The 20,810-nt window shown below is 40.0% G+C and overlaps 1 protein-coding gene across 2 annotated transcripts; it reads right to left on the bottom strand.

The window, feature by feature from the left end:
* Window positions 1–852: 852 nt before the first annotated feature.
* Fastkd2 (FAST kinase domains 2) lies at window positions 853–20,770 on the bottom strand. Of its 2 annotated transcripts, none has more exon segments than NM_001398523.1 (12): window positions 853–1,038; window positions 1,986–2,100; window positions 3,571–3,655; window positions 5,316–5,528; window positions 7,496–7,659; window positions 13,692–13,864; window positions 15,161–15,300; window positions 15,591–15,714; window positions 15,989–16,097; window positions 16,709–16,812; window positions 18,739–19,560; window positions 20,704–20,770. In NM_001398523.1, coding segments are annotated over 11 exon segments (2,070 nt in total). In that variant the 5' UTR covers window positions 19,474–19,560; window positions 20,704–20,770; the 3' UTR covers window positions 853–930.
* Window positions 20,771–20,810: the final 40 nt, after the last annotated feature.

The following is a 20,810-nucleotide window of genomic DNA, read 5'->3' as shown; positions in this document are numbered from 1 at the left end:
CCCTGGGTTCGGTCCTCAGCTCCGGAAAAAAAAAGAAAGAAAGAAATTAATCTCAAAAACGGCCAAACTTATGTCAACTGACAGCCGTCCATTTTAAGAAATATGATTACTTCCCTTCTGTTTTTCCTGTTGTGGCCCAGGACATACCTCCACTTGTCCTCCACATGCTACATATGTGCACACCACCCTCTGGTGCATGCTTTGTGCATGTGTGAGTATGTGGTTGCATGTGGAAGCCAGAGGTTACGGTCAGGATGTCTTCCTCGGTACTTCTCCACATCATCCGATATGGGATGTACAGTAGAGCTGGCCAGCAAACTCCTAGGGTCTTCCTGTCTGCACCCCCCACACCTCTAGACACACACAAGGTTACTGTAGAAAACCATCCACATCTGGCTTTTCACATGAGTAACATTTGCACAACAAACACCATAATCACTGAACCATCCCCAGGTCCCTCACTCACATTTCACATGCTACTTCACCAATTCTTGCATGACCTAATGCTACCTAGCCACTGTTTGAATGATCTGAAGTATAAACCCGAGTCTAACAACAGCTGATAGAAGTATAAATATTCAGACTCCAAATAACTCCCAACACAAACTTACATGTGACCCATCACAACACAACTAAGAAACCAGCTTTTAACACAGCAAAGACAGTGAGAAAAAGTTCAGAGACAGCTCCTCATCTGGACAGTCAGCGGGCAGATATAGGGGAAGAATGGCTCTTCTGCAGTGTTTTCAGTGTACTCTAAAATACCAGAGTCAACACGTCTTCCATTCTTAAAGTCATCTTTAACCCAACCTGAAATAACACTGCTCCAGTGATCAGCCAGCTTATCCCACTGATGACTGAATCACAGACTTTATTAAAGTCATTTCACAACTGTGCATGTTCGGACAAGTGTCTGATTTAATACGAGCTTTACACGCTTTCGTCAGTAGTGGCAAGTGCTTCATCTGAATAGATCTTCTTCCTCACAAATGTGACCGCATCCTCCATCTTTAGTTTCTTCAGCTCCCAGTTATGGATCTTCCCAAGAAAGAAAAGAGTTTGTGAAGAAATGATAACATATAAAATAAGAGCTTCTTTAGAGACCTAAGCACAGAGTCACAGCAAGCTAGCTTTTAAAGATTAAATGTCAGCAAGCGAATGTTCATATTCTGAATGCAGTAAGCCTAGGACTGAGGAAAGCAGTTAACACCTTAAAGTGTAAAACCTCAGGGGCTCTCTGAACAACGCAAGGTCTTTTCTAAACTTATAACCAGGACATCAGTAGAAAGGAGCCATAGCACATCTGAGTCAGCCAAGCCCAACCCACCTTTGGATACTAAAGTACAACAACGTGTGTGTTTACACTTCACGATGTCTGCAGGGCCACAGGAATAGCACACAGATAAAGCCAGAGATCAGCATAAGGTCTTAGCAACTGACAGGGGAGCTGAAAGGCTGTTCGAGAAAAGCTGTGGTGCTGAGGGTCAAAAGGAAGCCTAAGGGAAGTATCATTTTCCAGGTCTCCGGGCAAAGAATATAAAATATAAGAGTTTCACACTAGCCCAGAAAACAGAAGCCTTAACATTATTCCTTGTTCAAGATAATCTGAAAATTGGAGATAATTCCATGTGTCTTAAATTCAGTATGAAAAGGTATTATTTATCCTCTTCTTCATTAGAGATTAAGGCTGACCAGATACCATCTATAAACTCCCAAGCAGATGACAATACCCAGCTGAGTAGAAGCCAAATCACGTACTAGAATGTTCCTTCTGACCAAAAAAAAAAAAAAAAAAAAAACAACAACAAAAAACAAACAAACAAACAAACAAAAACAAAAACAAAAAAACACCCAGAGCTAAAACATGAGTTACCGCCATGCTGGCTGCTCCCCTAGAGCCTAGTGACCCTCACTCACGGCATCTGACAGCTGGGAGAGTGAACAGCACTAACTCAAGAAACGGTCCATTCATATTTGTTTCTTACCAAGATGACATGGAAGCCCATTACATTCAAATGTCGAATTTTCATGGCCATCAATCCTCTGAGGTGGTTTGAATTTAAACAGTAAGCAGACTTAGGAACACACAGCACGGCCACTCTGAAAAGAAACAACAAACACGAACAGTACGGGTGAGCCCTGGGAATCGCTGCAGCCCGCTCTCAGGAGCTCAGGCTCAAGTCTTCCGGACCTGGCTCCCGCTGGTCCAACTGTCTTTACTTCTGCTCCTTAGCCTCTGCAGACAACAAATATACAATGGCTACTTTGTAAACCCAAACCTGACATGCTGTTTTACACATTTCTGCAGCCTTCTTTATGAATGGCTTTACTTTCTAAGGAGGAACATTTCCTAATAAGAAAACACCCATTGAAAGGGTTTCTGCGGCACTGCTAAGCTCTGACCCAAATGTAATTACTTAGTGGAGCTATTGGTGAACACGATAGGAATGGTACATGGTCTTTCTAACTCAAGATGAAACACAAGAAAACCCTAAGACCAAGGCTCCTCCGAAAGGGATTCCGTCAGCGAAGTGGAGCACACTGATCCCCCTCATTCTCGGCTCTCAGGAAGTTCACTGACAGGACAAAGAAAAAAGAACAAAAAGAACATTCCATCTTCTAGACACTGCTTTCCAGTAGAGACATTTCATACTTACCACAGACCACTCAGTTTTTGCACTTCCCAGCACCTTATGCTACCAATTACTATATCATTTTACGTCAGAACAGTAGGGAAAGGTGATTTAAACGGGATGAGAAAAGGCTTTCTTAAGGGTACTTGGGTAACACAATACTTAAAAAGTTAACCAAGTAATAGTAATAAGCCAGATGGATGTAGAAACAGGCAAAGACAGAATGATGTGTGAAGGAAGAGGAATGAGCCAGGAAGACTTTGAATCCATCCAGGTTTTTCCTCCTCCTCTTCACTGCACACATGTGCCTGCCTGTCTGGGAGAAAAGCCTGGTACAAGTTCCCTGGGGCAGAACATCCAACTCATATTTGTGTGGCCCACAGACCTAGCCGAACCTCCCACAAGGCCGACAACAGAGATGCATGTGGAAGGAGTCCATGATCTGCTTCTCCTGAACAGGCAGGACATTCTCAGAATATAAAGCCATGTTTCGGCCAGCACAGTGAGTCAAGAAAAACGGCTTGATGACTTGAATTAGCTTCAATGTGCACTGATCTACAAACAATACTAATTTCAAAGCTATAAAGAAAGGACAAGGAGGATGGGAAACGTATTGGTATTTAATTTCTGTAGATGCCTAAGTTTGTGGTCACTGTATTACCTTGGCTGAAGTTTATACTACATTAATAGTTCTGTTGGCTTTATATATAAAAATATGTAAATTTAGATTTTTAAAGAATATCTGATTTATCAGGTGCTTCAACTTCTCTCTGTTGTATTCAGCCACAAGCAGCAGATTCCCGTATGCGAAGGCCCCTGGTATGATGCAAGCCACAAGCATTCATAAGGTCTTTTTGATACTGCTATCTAATATTCAGTCTTCCGTCATAAAAATCTTAGTTCAGAACGCCCAGCAAATAAAGTATGTAAAAACTACCTCTGCATGTTTGTGGCAGAACTTGCATCTCCCTCAGAAAATGAAAATACTTGGGTCCTGTTAGTATCCATTCTGATTTCAAAATCTGAAAGGAAAAACATGTTGATATTAATTTCTCAAACACTGCTCAAAGTGATTTCCACATATCAAAGGACTAATTACAACAGTACCAGAAAAACAATGACAGTAACTAAGATAAAACTGAGAACTTAAAATGTGGCAAATTCTACTCTAGGGACTTGCCATGTAGAATCTCATGCACTGGTCACACAGTTCTATGAGATACTATATACACTCCAGTCATTGTATTAGAAAGTAATACAACAAGAATCCAACTACTAACAAAACCCCGTGCCAGGCATGGGAAATCTCCTGAGCTATCGATTAGGGGAGTCAAAGAGCTTCTCAAAATAATATAGGCTATTGTAGTTGCTCTTGGCTGTCTTTTAGAACTTAAAGGTAAGATCCTATTGCTGAAGACACCACCACTTCATATACAGACTTGGGAGAAAGCGAGCTAGAACTGACTCTCAAGCCTCCTCCATAGCCCTCACACTGTCCAGCGGTCCCATGCAAGCTGGCAAGAGAGAAAAGCAATCAATAGTCCTACCCAGATATGCAATAATGACCAGCATGGCAGGGCACCCACAGTGCAATAGTGACACCTATGTTTTGGGAGGAACCTGTCTACTTAGACTGAAGGCCTGCTCAAGTGGGGGAAATCCATGCCTAATACTATCAACCTGTAGCTGATGAGGTCACAGACTCTAGAGAACCTACTACTGCCACCTTCCTAAACCAGCAACATTTCTTTTTTTTTTTTTTTTAAGATTTATTCATTTATTATATATAAGTACACTGTAGCTGTCTTCAGATACACCAGAAGAGGGCATCGGATCCCATTACAGATGGTTGTGAGCCACCATGTGGTTGCTGGGAATTGAACTCAGGAACTCTGGAAGAGTAGTCGGTGCTCTTAACCGCTGAGCCATCTCTCCAGCCCACCAGCAACATTTCTAATACTTACCCGTACCCGCAGAGAAGCACAGCTCTCACTCGTCACCAAAGAAGATTCTTTCTGAAGGAGACTCTTATAGAAAGCTCCAAGTGTTCCCATTGCAGAGAACAACTGACTTGGGGGATGCCTAGCCCCAGCTGATACATCTACAGAGCAGTCCCTCAGCTAAGGTTGGGACATTTCAGAAGAAGGCATAGAAAGACTCCAAGAGCCAGAGGACCAGAACATCTGCTGTGAGACAGTGGCTTCTACGTGTGACAAGAAATCTTTATGTATGGTCACCGAGATAAGACTTGTGCAACACCACCACCTGTTGACAGGCCAGTATGAATAGGGAAAAAAATCTCCCAAGTCCTACCCCTAGATGAAGAGCTACGGACAATTAATATCTACTGAGAGACAAAGAACAGTCTTCTCCAGGGACAAACTCATGATAGGTTACCTAGTCCCGAGTGGTCAGTGGTAAACAAATACACAAACAAGCCACTCCGAAGGGGCTCAGCAAGCTGTATTTAATACCCATGTGTGTGCCTGTGCATACACATACAGCAGCAATTAAAGGGGCATGGATCTACAAGAGAGTAGGAGACACAGGAGTTGTGGTGGAAGAAAAAAGGGGTAGAAATGATATATCGGTGGCACTCATGTTGAATATACTCTCCTAATCCTTTGTCAGAACAAACAAAATACATTTTAAAAATAAAACAAAATAAAGGGACAGCCATACCAATGTGATAATTATGTGGCAACTGCACATTTCTCGAGAAGCATCCATCCCCTTCCAAAAGCCTGCTGAGCACCTCTGCAAGCTTCTCGTTTGGATGTGAGGCTGTCAGTGGCAGCTGTGGCAACGGTATATGTATACATTTGTAAGTACTTTCATCAAGTTTCAGACAAGTATTCAAAACATGAAGCTTATGAATATTCTTCTCTGTGTCACCTAAAAATACAAAGGCAAATGCACAATTAAAACATTAAAGTCATACTTTAAAATACTAATGTATCTATGTGTCTAATCACCTCTTAAAACCTTTACTTAATGCACATTAGTTCACTGCACACAATGACGGGTTAAATTGCACGCATATATATAATGAATTTTTTATTATATTCACCTCATTACCTTCACTTATCCCCCATTCCCCTCTCTACTTCACTCTATTATTTTATTCAAAATATTTTTCATACAATACATTCTGATCATGGTTTCCTTTCCCCGAACTCCTCCCAGATCATCCCTCCCCACTCAACTCCATATCCTTTCTTTCTCTCTCCTTAGAAAACAAATGGGCAAACAAAAAAGACACAAACCAAAATTTTAAAAAACAAATACAGGAAACACACACACACACACACACACACACACACAGACACAAGCATAAAAACACAAAATCAGAAACTGTAATATACAAACAAAAGACTAGTAAGACAAAAAACAAAAAAATAAAAATAGAAAAACAACAAAAACAAACAATGACAAAAAACCCAAACAGACCAATATAAGACAAATGTCTACAAAATTACTGCTGAGTTCTTTCTGTGTTGGCCATCTACTGCTAGGCGTGGAGCCCACCCTTAAGCGTGGTTTGTATGCCCATTGAGACTGCATCAGAGAAAACTAATTTTTACTTTGCAAGTGGCTATCAATTGCAGATAGCTTCGTGATTAGGGATGGAGACCCGTGTCCTCTTCCCCCTCAGTGCTGGGACCCCATTTGGCTGGAACCTTGCACACCCTATGTGTGCTACCACAGTCTTTGAGGGTGGTATAATGTATCCGTTCTACTGTGTCTGGAAGGCACTATTTCCTCAGAGTCTTCCACCACCTTGAGAGTCTTTCTGCCTCCTCCTGAGGAAAGCTCTGTGAGCCCTGAGGAGAGGGAGGGTTGATGTCCCTTCTTTATTTCTCAGTGACTCCCTGGTTATCAATACCTAGCTCACTAACCTGCACTTGCCAATGTTTCCTTCTTTAAACTATTGTTAGAACTGACTTGATCTAAACTTCTCGTTTTATAGGAGGGAAACTGTTCAAGAATTTGGGACTAGAATCCAGGTCTCCAAGTCTATTCTTCAACCACAAACTGCTTTTTAAAAATCAATATATGGGGGGTTGGGGATTTAGCTCAGTGGTAGAGCGCTTGCCTAGCAAGCGTAAGGCTCTGGGTTCGGTCCCAGCTCCGGAAAAAAAAAAAAAAAAAAAAAAAAAGAAAGAACCAAAAATCAATATATGGTGTTGACTCATCACAACTCAATTTCAGAACTTTATAACATCATTTATAGAATGAATTATAGCTTTATTCTAAAACACGTTATTAAATTTTGGACATCTACTCAAATACTGGTTTTCTTTATTTAAAGTCAGTGACTGTAGGGCATGGTGACACACACCTTTAATTCTAACACTCGGGAATTCCACCTGCATAGGTAGGTGAGTATCTGTGATTTGTAGGCCAGCCTGGGCTACATCGACATGGTCTCAAAAAAAAAAAAAAAAAAAGTCAATGATTGATTTGATTTCAAAAATAAATAAATAAATAAATATACTAATTTGGTACTCCCTTGGTCATTAGATCTAACAGGCTCTCTCCTCATTATAGAGGAGTAACTGTTCCTAGCTGACTTGGACTGGTTAACAGTATACGTAACGAAAGGAACGCAAGCATGTCTACTCAAGAACCCTGAACTTAGATACATGCAGACTGAACCCTGTGCCTACAGCGCAGGCTAAAGAGTAACGACGGTGTAGACTGTACCCCTTCCCCCTGCAGTAGGGATGCCACTAAAGACAGCTCTGTGGGTTTGTAGCTTGGAACACTGACCTTTGATTTCACTGTTGCCAGCTGTACGCAGCAACATGTACTCTAATGCTGCTCTAAAGATCCACTCAGAATGACAAGGTGACTCCTACCTGAAGTCAGCAGTTCGTGGATGATGTTCTCTTTGATAAGCTGGTTAATAGGGGCCAGGGGGAAATAATTCATCATGCAAAACGAATGCACAGCATTCAACAGGCTTTCAGAAGAGATCTGGTGAAGACAGCCAGTCAGCGCACTTGCCAGAGCTTCTAGGAACCTTGTGGGGAACAAAGGAAAGTCAGATTTCAAATAAGCCTATAGCACAACGTCACAGAAGAGCTGACTCCATAATACAGACCCAAGGTCTTCAAGGGAAGCAAAGAAATGAGATGAGACAATCAGGTTTGCAAATAAGTATCCACATCCACTGCAAGACGTGGCAGACCCAGGCTCAAGTGTGCATATCTAATAAAGATGCCTGCAGATGTACTGCATAAAAACGTTCTACAGGCTTTTAGTTCTTTCACTCCTATTAAAACCCTGTGGGGTAACAGTATTATTATTCTCATAAATAAAGATGAGTGAACAGGCCCAGAAGTTGAGTAACTCATCCATGAACTAATTACAGTAGATGGGCAAGAAATAGAGACAGTTTTAGAACCTAAGTGGTCAGGCACCAGAGCCTTCTACTTGTCAGTTTCTATAAGGCCTGGACTGGCGCTGCAGTTTTATAAGCAATTAAACATTCCTAGCTATCAACATTCTTGGTAATGACTTGCAATCCCAACCCTACGAGTTGCAGCTACTGTTGTGCAGCAGAACCCAGCAGGTAAGCACATATGGATTGGGAGCAGAATGCTTTGGGGAGCTGACACTGTTAATGAAGGGCAGACTTCCCTTAAATCCAGGTTAAGTCTGACTCTCAGGGCATATGTTATCCATACCATAACAGAGGGAAGAAAAAGAAAAAAACACACAGGGTACTATGACAGGGTCGGAGGGAGAGAGGAGTGTGGGGGAGAATTTGAAGGGTAGGGAGGATCATCTGAATGGACCCCTGACAGCAGACTGCGGCTCAGTAAGGCAGCAGGATGAAGGCATGGAGCAGGGATGCAGACAAGACTGTGTGCAGGCCAAAGTCTGAGATCAAACTGGTCAGTGGGCAGGGCAGCAGGAAGGCCTGTGAGGTGAGAACTGAAGAACCAGAGGATGGGATGAGCAGCCTGGAGAAAGCAGCCAGGCTGTGGTGTTAAACTGGGAACTGACCACTCTGGACTCACGCAGCAGTCAGCAGAGTGTGAACCACTCTTAGTTCCAGTATAAAAGGTAAAAGAAAAACTACTAATTATTTAAAAGTTAATAACTAAACAATCTTAAAGATATAAACTATAAAATCAATAACAAAGAGCGGGTAGAATAAAGTTGTCCAGATATTCTGTGTGACTGGAGTTACGAGACTAAACTACCTACCACACCAGCATAATTATGTAAGATTCACAGGAACCCCAGTAAAACATCTACTGAAGATACCAAAGGAGGAAAAGAAAGACACAACTTACAAAGGACAACACACAAAAGAAAAACAGGAAAAAAATGACAGGAAACTAAATGGCAGTGTGCTCTCCCAATAAAAGCTTTAAATATATCTGTACTGTGGTCATTAATCTTCATTGTTAACTTGTCAGGATGCACAATCACCATGATAATACACTTGTGAGTATGTCTGCCAGGGTATTTTCAGAAAAGCTGAACTAAGAAGGGAAGACAGCATCCCCAATCTGGCAACACTATCTTCTGACCTCAGACCCTGGACCAAATAAAACATGAGAAAGCTACTACTTGATAGCATCCATCCCTCCTTCCTGGGTGTAGGTGACATGTGACCAGCCTCATGTTCCTACTATGATGATTTCTGGGAATCAATTGTACTCTCAAACTGGGAACAAATCATAAGTTGTTTATTGTGTATTTTGGCACAGCAATAAGAAATGTAACTCACACATGTATTAAACTCTCCAATTAAAAGATAGAAAACAGTTTAACAGATAACAATATAGGTGAGGTCTAACTATATACTGTGTAGAAGTTCACAATCTGAAAGTGAAAAAAAATAAAAGATGGGACAAGCAAATGGTGACCAAAGAATAACAAGGATGGTCATATATTTAAAGTCATAAACTGTCACAAAAGACAGAGACAGTAGTCATTCTACTAAAAGAGTCAATTCATCATGAAAGTGGGACATGAGGAAACAGCAAAATTGAGATCTTACAGACAGACAGACAGACAGACAGGCAGGCAGTAATACAGTAATTCTGAGTTCTGTTCTTACTCTTCATTCAATCATCCCCGATGCAGAAATGAAGACAGGAACCCTGAACAATATACACTCAAGATGAGAGTGCAGATAGAGAGACCTCCCACTGAACATCATCAAAACAGACTCTCTTGCTTAAGCACATGCAGGACAAACTGCATGTGAGGTCCCAACAAAGTTAATACAGTTAAGAAAGTATAAATCTTACTAATATCAGTTCAGTCTACAACAGAGTAAGTTAGACATCACTAAAAAATGGAAAACTGGAAAATTCACAGGAAAAATTATTCAACATGGTTTTGAACAGCTCATGGATAACAGGGAAAAAATTCAAATAGAAAATTAGAAAGAAATCTCAACAAAGCCACAGCACACCAAAAGTAACAGTATTCTAAAAAAGCTGCAGCAATAGTAGTTTCCAGTAATAAATGCTACCTTTTAAAAAGAATATTCAAATAAACCTTAATTTATACCTCAGGAAACTAGAAAATGAGGCTGCAGAGATGGCTCAGCAGCTACAAGCACTGCTGCTCTCTCGGGTCTGAGCTCCATTCCCACATGGCGACTCACAACTGTCCACACTCCAGTTCCAGGACTCAACTTCTTTTTCTGGCCTCCACAAGCACCAGCACACATATAGTATACATACATATGCACAGGCAAAATATCCATATGCATAAAATGAAAATAAATCTTTAAAGGAGAGGAAACTAGAAACTGCACAAAACAAAGCCAGAGCTGGCAGAGGAAGAAAGTGATGAAGATTTAAACAGAAACAAATAGGAACTAGAGGGAAAGATCAACCAAAGTAAGACTTGACGAACCTGCAACTAAAACTAATGGGAAGAAGGCAGTTATCCGAAGAGTAGAAATGAGAGCTGAGACACCAATACTAATGCTGGAGACAAAACGAAGGGGGCTGGAGACCACTTAGTGGGTACAATGCTTAGCATGAGCCTCAGGTTTGATTCCTGGTACCACATAAACTAGGCACGGTAGGGCACCTCTAAAATCCCTAACACTGGGAAGACTGAGGCCAGAGGCTACATAGTGAGCTCAAGTTTAAAAAACAATGCATGTAACCTATCAACAAACTAAACCATAAGGAAAATAATCAAAATAGACCAACAATGAATACAGAGATTGAATCAGCAATAAAACCTTACCCCCCCCCCAAAATCTGGTGAGGTGGTGGCTTATATACATACATACATACATACATACATACATACATACATACATACATACATGTGGGCAAAACATTCATACACCTCTCAACAATGAAAAAGTCTAGACCAAAGCACTTCACTGGTAAACTCTGGTGAACTCTACCAGATCTTGAGAAGGAGAAGAATTAAATTAAATGAACAAAACCCTTTTAAACTCATCCAAACATCTATATAAGAGAGAACTCACAAGACCAACAATACCTTCAAATCAAAAGTAGGCAAGCATGCTATACACAAACAAAACACTAGCTAACCAAATTCAGTAACACATAAAAAAGGAGCCTACATAGACCACAAACAATTGAGACCCAGGTAGCCTCAGCACACGCCACCAATTAATGTTAGAAGCCACATTAACAGAATAAAGGGTTAAAAGGAAATCACATCACTACCTTAAGAAGCACTTGAGGAACCTTTCTGGATAAACTTTCCCAAAATATCTGGTATGGAAGGTATGCGCTTCAATATAATAAAGCCGTATGTAAAAACAAAATATAGTCAGGAACATGATAAATGATAAACTCATAAATAAGACCAGAATGCCTCTTCTTGCCCACTTCTACTTAATATAGTACTAGAAGTTCTAGCTTAGAGTGAAATAAATAAATAAAAATAATTAGGTACATAAGTAATTAAGCAGGAAAAGGTAAAGGAAAAGGAAATAAATAAGATTCAAAACAGAGACATAGCACCTGCTTTACGTCCCCACACTAATGAGCTGTCTGTCCAGTGTCCTTTATAATACACCAAGAAGAGTAAACCAAGGACTTGAGAGACTTACACCCTGTGGCTATAAAGCTGAGAAACTAAAGCTGAACAAATAACACACTTCTCTCACCCCCAGACTGCAAGCCAATGTTTTCAAATGTCCGTATTATCGGCAATGACTTAGTGATCAGTGAAATCTCTATCGAAGTCCCAAAAGCATTTTTTTTAACCCAACAAAGATAAGTGTGATTCTGAAATTCACATGGAAACCAAGTTGCCTGAACTCTCTTCCCCATCCTGGGAAGAAAGAAATAGGCTGGAATTAACACCTTTCTGCTTCAAAACATATTACAAAGCTATGGTAATTTAAGATCACACAGTTCTGCATGAAAACAAACAAGGGCAGCAAAACTACACAAGGAGAAAGGACAGTCTCTTCAGCAGGGCTGGGGAAACTCAATATGTGCCCACAAAGAATAAAACTACACCTTTGCCTTACGCTTTGCACAAAAATCAACTTAAACTGATTAGGCCTAAGACTTGCACTCCCAAAACTCCTACAAGAAAAATATATGGGAAACCTTTATTTTATGACATTGTGTACAACGATGATTTTAGACTACCATATAAAAAGTACCCTTAGTAAAAGCAGACATAGTCAAGGGCGACAGCAAACTAAAAACCTTCTGCTATGTGAAAGTCGACAGAATAAGAGAAGAGCAGAAAATATTTATGAACTGCATACCCAACGGGGGTTACAATCCACAAACAGAAGGGATCCTACAGCATGGATGCACCAGATGTTTCTCCAGAACACACACTCACTGCACAGCTATAAGAAAGGTCGCGCTACACAAACAGCCACCAGGAAATGCAAACCCAAATGACTAAGATGTGCCCTGCACCTGTTTGGATGGCCACCAAAGCCACATAAGAAGACAGGAAACAGTCGGAGTCAGCCCACACCACATGGTGCACACTGTTCGGGTAACACCACATGGTGCACAGTGCTAGGGTACAGCCCTTCCACGCTGTGCACATTACTCAGAGAAAACTACCGACGTCAGTGAGGATTCCTCCAAAAGGAAAAACCCAAATACAAAACTGGGATGGGAGACATGGCCACCATAGGGTTCCTTGACCCACACTCAGGCATAGTTCTCCTTTTTGTTGTTTTTGTTTTAGATTTTTTAAAACAAAAGCCTCAGTCTGTAGCCTGGGCTGGCCTCTAACTTACAGCAATCCTCCTGCCACAGCTTTCCAAGTGCTGGGATTACAGGCGTGGCTACAAGTAAATTTTGATTTATAAGAATTAAAATCAGGACCTCTACAGGATATATACACACTGGTGTTCAACACAAAACATAACAGCCTAAACGTTCATCGACAGATGAATAGACAGAAGATGGTATAAACATATAACTGGGATATTAAATTTTTAATTGTTATGTACCCTTAAAAAAGAAAAATTCTTTTATATGGTATAATACAGATGAGCTTGGACACTGTGTTAAGTGAATAAGTTAGTCTAATGGACATATACTCCAAACTCAGAAACAGTAGGATAGAGGTAAGAAGTGGGAGAGGAAGAGAGAGGGGTGCTGTTTGGCAGGGACAGTCCAAGGATGAGGGGATGCAGCTTCAGACAGCTGTGCTGTCAGCAACACTGTACTGTCTACTTGAAAGTGTGCTAGGAGAGCATTGCTCATGTTGAAAACTCTTCCCTCACAGATGAATAAAGAGACAATAAGTAGGTAATAAATTTAAAGAAACATTTCTCAACTTTTTGAGACAGTTAAAAACAACAATTAATTTAGGAGTTAAAGGAGAAAAGTGGACAAGTTCAAAATGAAACCTCTGAATGAACGGCTGAACAAAGCATCAAGCAAGACAAAGAACCTCAAAGGTGAGAGTGCTCAACTCTGTCAGTAAACGCTGCTGTGCTTCTAGATGAGATGTCTGTGCGCACGGTCATGTGCACTAACATTTTAGGCCGAGATCTGTGATGTTTCTTTAAGTACACATGTGATGACATAGAAGGAAAAGCATACGTACTCTCTGTTCTGGACATTGTGGACATGATTGAGAGAAGAATACACATGAAGGACAGAAACAATGTTCTTCACGGTCAGAGAGCCAGGCTCCTGGACTACTTTCTCCAGAAGCTTGTCCATCAAACCAGGAGGTCGAAAACCAAGAGTTTCAAATGACAAGAGGAAAAAGATAACCTTAAAAATAGAAGGAAGAGGAAGTTACTCAACGGCTAAAGGATGCCTCTCTAAGTTTTTAAATCTCAAAGAACTTAAGCAACAAAATATAACCCCAAAAGGAACAATTACAATTTCTTCTTCTTTAATCAGCTATCAGATTAATTAGCAATCTCCTTCTAAGCTGAGAACCAAGACATACAATGATCTCATTTAAAACCCTTTCTTACCAGTTTTTCATATGACAGGTCTGAAAATTACTTTGTTATGCCTTTTCTGCACAATGACCCCTATCTTGAACTACTCCCACTTCCAAATCCTGCCTGCATTCTCGTAGATGACATAACTCACTTTTAGATTTTTTCTTTCTTTTTTTGCCCCCATAAGCTGCCCTTGAGCTTACAATGCTGCAGCCGCAGCTTTCTGAGAAGCTGGGATCTCAGTATGTGCCATCATGCCCCACTGGATTATCTGAATCTTAATCCCAATTTGTCCTTTTCTTTTTTTTAAATTAGTATACACAGTATTAGATTCCACTATGGCATTTTCAAACAAAATTTGTTTTTGTAACTCAAACATTTCCGTATTTTATATTAATTTGTAGGAGCACAATATCATGATTAACATAAACTTCACTTCCAATTTCCCACAGGGTAATATTTACCATAAGAATTACTATCTCTGGAGTTGGGGATTTAGCTCAGTGGTAGAGCGCTTGCCTAGCAAGCGCAAGGCCCTGGGTTCGGTCCCCAGCTTCGAAAAAAGAATTACTATCTCTGAAATCAATTGTCATAATAAACTCAAAATTCACCTTAACAGACTGAACCCAGTGATCCACATACTTCCCTAGAAAAAGCAGGCTTTACAACCTGCTTCAGTTAGACCTGAGATTGTTAAATGTGAGTACTGAGAAGCTGTTATTCCCAAGAAAACAATAGATAAGACCATGAAGTAATTACATTTTACTCTTCCAAAACCATAAACCTGTCACGCCTTATTATTTAGACCCATCTTTATTATTGAAAAGCTAACAAAAAAATAGGAAACACAATGCTAAATATTTAGCCCATCTACCATATAATCCTTTGACAACCAACCAGAGAAGAACTTTAAACAATGTGTTTCTTTCAGATAGAAAACTGATCAAAGACTGACGACTCTATCAGTGAGCAGCCTGCAGAAGGATAAGGAGTTGAGATAAGTCAGCACTGGAGTATTTTCAAGCCTGACTTCTACGAAGCAGGGAGAAATGTTTAAAACAAGTGAATGAACAAGCTTCCTGACAGTCACTCAGGGATAGCCCCGCCTGAAACTCACGTGTTTCAACTTCCAGATGTCAAAGGTTGTAGCCACATAATCTGCGATGCTTTTGAAGAGATCTTCATTTTGGTATCGGAGGTCTCTACAGGACTGCAGTATGCTGATCAATACTTTAAAAGGACACCCATGGATATTATCTTTAAGAATGAGTTAAATAAACAAGCGTTACCAACCAGATGTTTTTGAACAGAAGACTCAAGATACTCAATACCTTCTTTAGTGGGGAAAAAAAACCGCTGTATTTGAAGGAAAACAAAACTACAGGCAAAAATAAAATTTATATAAAACCAGTTATCAGTTCTACATTGTAAAAGCCAAGGTTTGAAAATAGTTAATAAGTCAGATGTGGCAGGTCCTACAGGAAAGCCCCCCTTACCTATGACCACCTTACAGATGTGGCAGGTCCTACAGGAAAGGCCTCCCTTACCTATGACAATCTTACTGCACTCATTCAGAAGGACGACAGAGCGGTGATCCATGGCAGCTAAGACTTCAAACATATGCCGGCTATTCAAGACAGAAAATCTGCCTAATTCCTTCAAGGCTTTCATCTACAGAAAAACAAACTTGCATTTAATTAACACTTGTGAAAAGTTTAATGTTAACAAAACAAGGATGGTGCTTACGAAAGATGACATAGACACATATAGAAATTATATACAGAAATGTTTGCACATACCAATAAATATATATGCCTTAATTCATTTCAGCAAAGCGAAACCCAAAAACATATCCATGTCTTCCTCAAAAGGATAACTGTAGGAAGTGACAAGTCAAAGACAGTTTTTGCCAATTTCACCCACCAGAGAAAAGCTAGGTGTTTACCTCCAATTTCTTCTTAAGAGCAAATGGTGCATCTTTCCCAATACATCTCATCACCGTTTGTAAAGTGAAGATATCATTTATGTTCCAAACTTGCTGATCAACTAGGATTCTGTCATTAGACACAAGAAACAGGACAATCCTAGAATCTCCACAGCAGAAATCTGACAAGTTCATTTGATCCAGCATCTACTTGGAATAGGCCAAGAATATGAAAACCACGGACGTGGTCTACTTGCTCAAGATGGTGTCATCACCTAAGAAGAGTCTACATCATTCTGTTCACTTTCCCTTACATTATTGTACTGTCTTTATAATGAACAAATCACACCAGATTAAAGGTCTCCTCATAACTCCACTAACCTGTGCCATGACATTAGTTGTATCAATTTTATATCTTCTTGAAATAAGCCAGTGTAGAGCAATCCCCATAGCATACAAGTAACTCTTGTGAACTGAGTATACACGTCAATTCTCCCCTGACATCAGTACTAGAGTCTAGGAAAAACTAATTTCAACAGCACCCACATCTTTAAAAAAGTACTATCTTCAGCTTTATATCATTCAGAATTAAAATTTTCAGTTTAACAAAGTATTAACTACCACCAATGTGTACCTTACCGGTGCCTCTCAAAATAAAAATTCAACTTTCCTCGGGTCTTGTAATTCTCCGTTTAAGGGACAGTGAGAAAGCCACGTGAAGAAAGTCTAAGAGGTTCTTACCGCAACCCTGCTCGAAGCGCGTTCACATTCATGCACGGCTCCATGGTCACTAAAGCAGTCGACAAAATTGAAAGACATCTCTCATCACACTCACTGATGCGCTCCTATTAAAATATAATCACAAATAAGCCAAAGGTGATTAGTTCCAAAGCAAAACCTCTGAACTCATACTTTCAAAGCACTAAGTACCAGAACAGTAATTCACAAACCCCAGAATAAACATCTATTCTGGGGAATAATATATGTCAATTCAGTGACTTTCCCAAATAATGGACACATAATCCTCTATACACCAACACTTTCTTAAGCATCATTGGGAATCAATTTGATATTATATTCTTTTGCTTATGAAAATAACTTGCATTAAATATAATTTTTACCCCTTTGTGAACACTGAAGCCACCATGAGGACAGCACAGTAGAATAACAGAAAAGCTATGAAAGTATATAGATCAACCGCTCCCCTAAATGAACCCTTGAAGACTGTGTCCTCACAATTTCCACATAGCCTTTCCTGAGCATCACGCTACAACTGCTTTGGGGATCTTCTTATTCACCTGGCCCCCTGCATTTTACTATCCACTATCTGATAACTAGTTAATAAACTAGTTAGGGCACTAGTTTATTCCAGAAATGGCAGGGGCATTCTGGAAAGAGAACAGTGATGATACAGCTTCTCTAGTACTCTACAATTCAACCACAACCCAAGAGTAAGACCATATTCGAGGAGGCCTTTTGCTCTTGTCTAAAGTAATACAACTTAACCACTACATATAAAGCTTTGAGTCAGAAATAATACAATGCTTTAAGGGACTGGGGGAATGGTACCATTCCCTTGAGAGTTTCCATAGACAGACAGACCTTTTATTATATAAATTTATATATCATAATACATGATATAAAAATAATAAAATATATAATACACATAATATATAATAAATATATATAATATTATATATTATATATGTACCTCATAACATCTGCTGTAAAATATCAGGCTACTTGACTCAAATTCACTGACAGCACACTGTCCTTTCACCTCTGGCTAAATTTCTTTACCACACCCCCACACATTACTGAAGCACAATGACATGCAGATTTTCTAACTCCAACTATGTTCCCAGTGAGGATGAGACACAGATGTGAATGAAAAGTCTAATGCAAAACGGCATCACTGTTAGTGGAAAGTGGATCCAGACAATTTCTAAATTACCACATTAGAAAAGAATGCCATGCTAGCAAACAAACAGCTATTCTATGGCTTACAAAACCACAAAATTTAAAAGTTCTTGCTTGAGGACCTATGACTGGAGTTTACATAAAAAAATTAAAAAGTTATATACCTATAACTCAATTCATGAACTCTAGTGAAACAAAATATGACAGATTATTTCCAGGAAATTAATACATTTTAAGATACTTAATTATTAAGTTTAAGAGTAACATGGACACTCGTAAAAAAGTAAATGATTACTACTTCACATCTGGTGCCATATAAACAACATCAAGTAAGCTTTTGACGCCTTTGTTTGAAACTGAAAATGCAAACTTAAGTATGTCAATCTCTGTCTTAAAATTCTCCAATGGACTACTGTGCCTACTGGGCAAATACAAACTCCACCAGGCATACAAATTGTTTTTTACTATTTGCTACTATCTTTCTCAGCCTCAAGACCTTGCCCCTCAGCACATACACAACTACTTTTTTACCCAACTCAAGCCTATTGTTCTCCCACCCCACCCCCCCATCTCACCCCATCTCACCAGCATTCTTTACTTTTGATGAACCAACCCTCATTCCCACTTAATCTGAGAGAAAGTAAGTGGGGCAGGCTTTCACAAATTTCCAAAGCAAAAGAAATGATCTAACTTAAGATCTCCTAGCCATATAATACATAATACAGAAATGCACATTAAAACATATATTATGCTGATAGTCTTTTAAGGAAGCTATATATCTTCATCCCGGGAACTCCTTCAAAAATATGTTAAACACAGTAAAACCACATTTAGTCTCCTTTTTCACTTACCTGAATTGTCCTCAGCAAAGTCTGTACCATAAGAGAATTCTGAGGAACTCCAAGCTTCACGATAGCATTAAGACTGAACAAAAGGTGGTCATAGCGCATAATCTTGGCTTCTCTCATCATTTGCTCACACAGCTGGTTAAAGGCAGGGTGACTGAACATCAGTTGTTTCTCAAAGCGCCTCTTGTCTTCTGATATCCTTTTGGCAATTATCCACATGGCTAAGAAATAGTTACTACCAGGAAATGTAGGCGCTTTTGAAAATGTGTCCAGCACATCGCTCAGAGAGTTGCACTCCTGGGCCAGCTTTTTATAATTCACAGGAGTTGGTCTCATTTTCTTGGTGAGCACATCTTCAGTGGAGGTATGATGAAAGTTTGTTTTCATTAAATCATGATCAGATGTCCCATCAGAGACAAAAGAATGTTTTGCGTCAAAGGACAGTCTTCTAGGACAAAGTATTCTATCAAGTTTAAAACCAGCTGCATGGATTATGCCTCTAGTTTGAGTACAGCCAGCTACTGATTTTGAAATAAATATATCCTGAAAGAGGTATCTAACAGATGGCTGCAATCCCTCATCAAAACCATTTAGCAGATGGTTCCTTGGGTTCCGTTTTGAATGAATTACTTCTGGTTTGCAAAATACCAAAGAATATGTCCTCAAAGCTCTGCTTCTTGGAAGTGAAGTCCTGAATTGTCTGATGCCCCATAAGAAGGTATGTGCTCTGTTATTCATTTTGCTATCTGCAAACGCACTTTCAAATACCCAAAGTGCAACACAAGTTAACTTCTTTCTGAAAAAGGGCACATGCCATGGGCTGTCCTGTAGAGGAGAGGTGAATAAAAGAAATAAGTCAAAAACTGTTGCTTAAATGAGGGAAATGCATCTAACAGGGGTTTGCCTGGGCACTGACGAGCTGCTAGAGCTTTACATTTAAATGGTTAAAAACATGTTCCCAGTATGCTTTGTCCACTTTCACTTCATCCTTGTAAAGTACCCAGGTAAGTCACTTTAGAGTTGTGGATAAAGTAGTTTCAATTAGTCAATCAATAAATGCGGATAAAATAGTGTATATATATATATATATATGCTTCCTCCTTTCTCCTAGTTTCTTAAAAGAGCTCACTGCTGTTCTATCTCTAGCCCCTTTTCCCACTCAATCTGGCTTCTCCTTTACCTCCTATACAAACTATTTCAACTACAATCACCAAGGATTTCTTAGATAAACTATTCAGTCTTGTCTTAGTTGGGCTTCTTTGATACACAGAGTTGACATTTACCATCTCTTTGAAAGTTCTTTTGCTTCACTATATATTCAGAGAAATATATAAAACATTCAGGGTACTTTGTGTATAACAGTAGCAGGACAGTGTTCTAGAGGAAACAGTGGTATATATATATATATATATATGGAGAGGAGGGAGGAGGAGGAGGAGGAGGAGGAGGAGGAGGAGGAGGAGGAGGAGGAGGAGGAGGAGGAGGAGGAGGAGGAGGAGGAGGAGGAGGAGGAGGAGGAGGAGGAGGAGGAGGAGGAGGAGGAGGGAAGAAGAGAAGAATTGCTCGTGTAAATGTTCCTTCCTCGGCTAAGGGGAACTTTGTTGAAACTACTTTGGAGGCTTTCATTGAAAAGTGTATCACTCACTGATGGACACTTCAACTAGATGATCTATCTTGCCATGGCCAAAAGCAAACTGTTAAGAAAACGTACTCGGGCAGTTCGGCCTCGGTTAGGGACGGAATTAAAAAAGAGAAGCGATATTCTTCCTGCTCGAGAATCTACAATCAACCAGGTTCATCAAGATCCCGAAACCGGAGCCAGCGTCCTTCCGCAAATGGGCCGCCCAGCGTCAACGCATCGCCCTAAACTTAAGAACGAGGTCACTTCTCAAACTTTTCTCCCCTAAGTAAAAAGAATACTACGATACTGCCCACGATTCCGCTTATGCTTACTTGCCATCCACTCACCTTAGAACAGAACCCCGTGACTACACACGGGCGCAGCCATGACAGTTCCGCCTCAAGCGGCGCGTCTGGTGACGTTCTACGGATTCTTTTGTAAGACAAAAAGTATA

The sequence above is a fragment of the Rattus norvegicus genome, chromosome 9 (assembly GCF_021556685.1).
Source record: "Rattus norvegicus strain SHRSP/BbbUtx chromosome 9, alternate assembly SHRSP_T2T, whole genome shotgun sequence".
NCBI classification, from domain to species: domain Eukaryota; kingdom Metazoa; phylum Chordata; class Mammalia; order Rodentia; family Muridae; genus Rattus; species Rattus norvegicus.
This window is presented reverse-complemented; position numbering and strand designations above follow the sequence as displayed.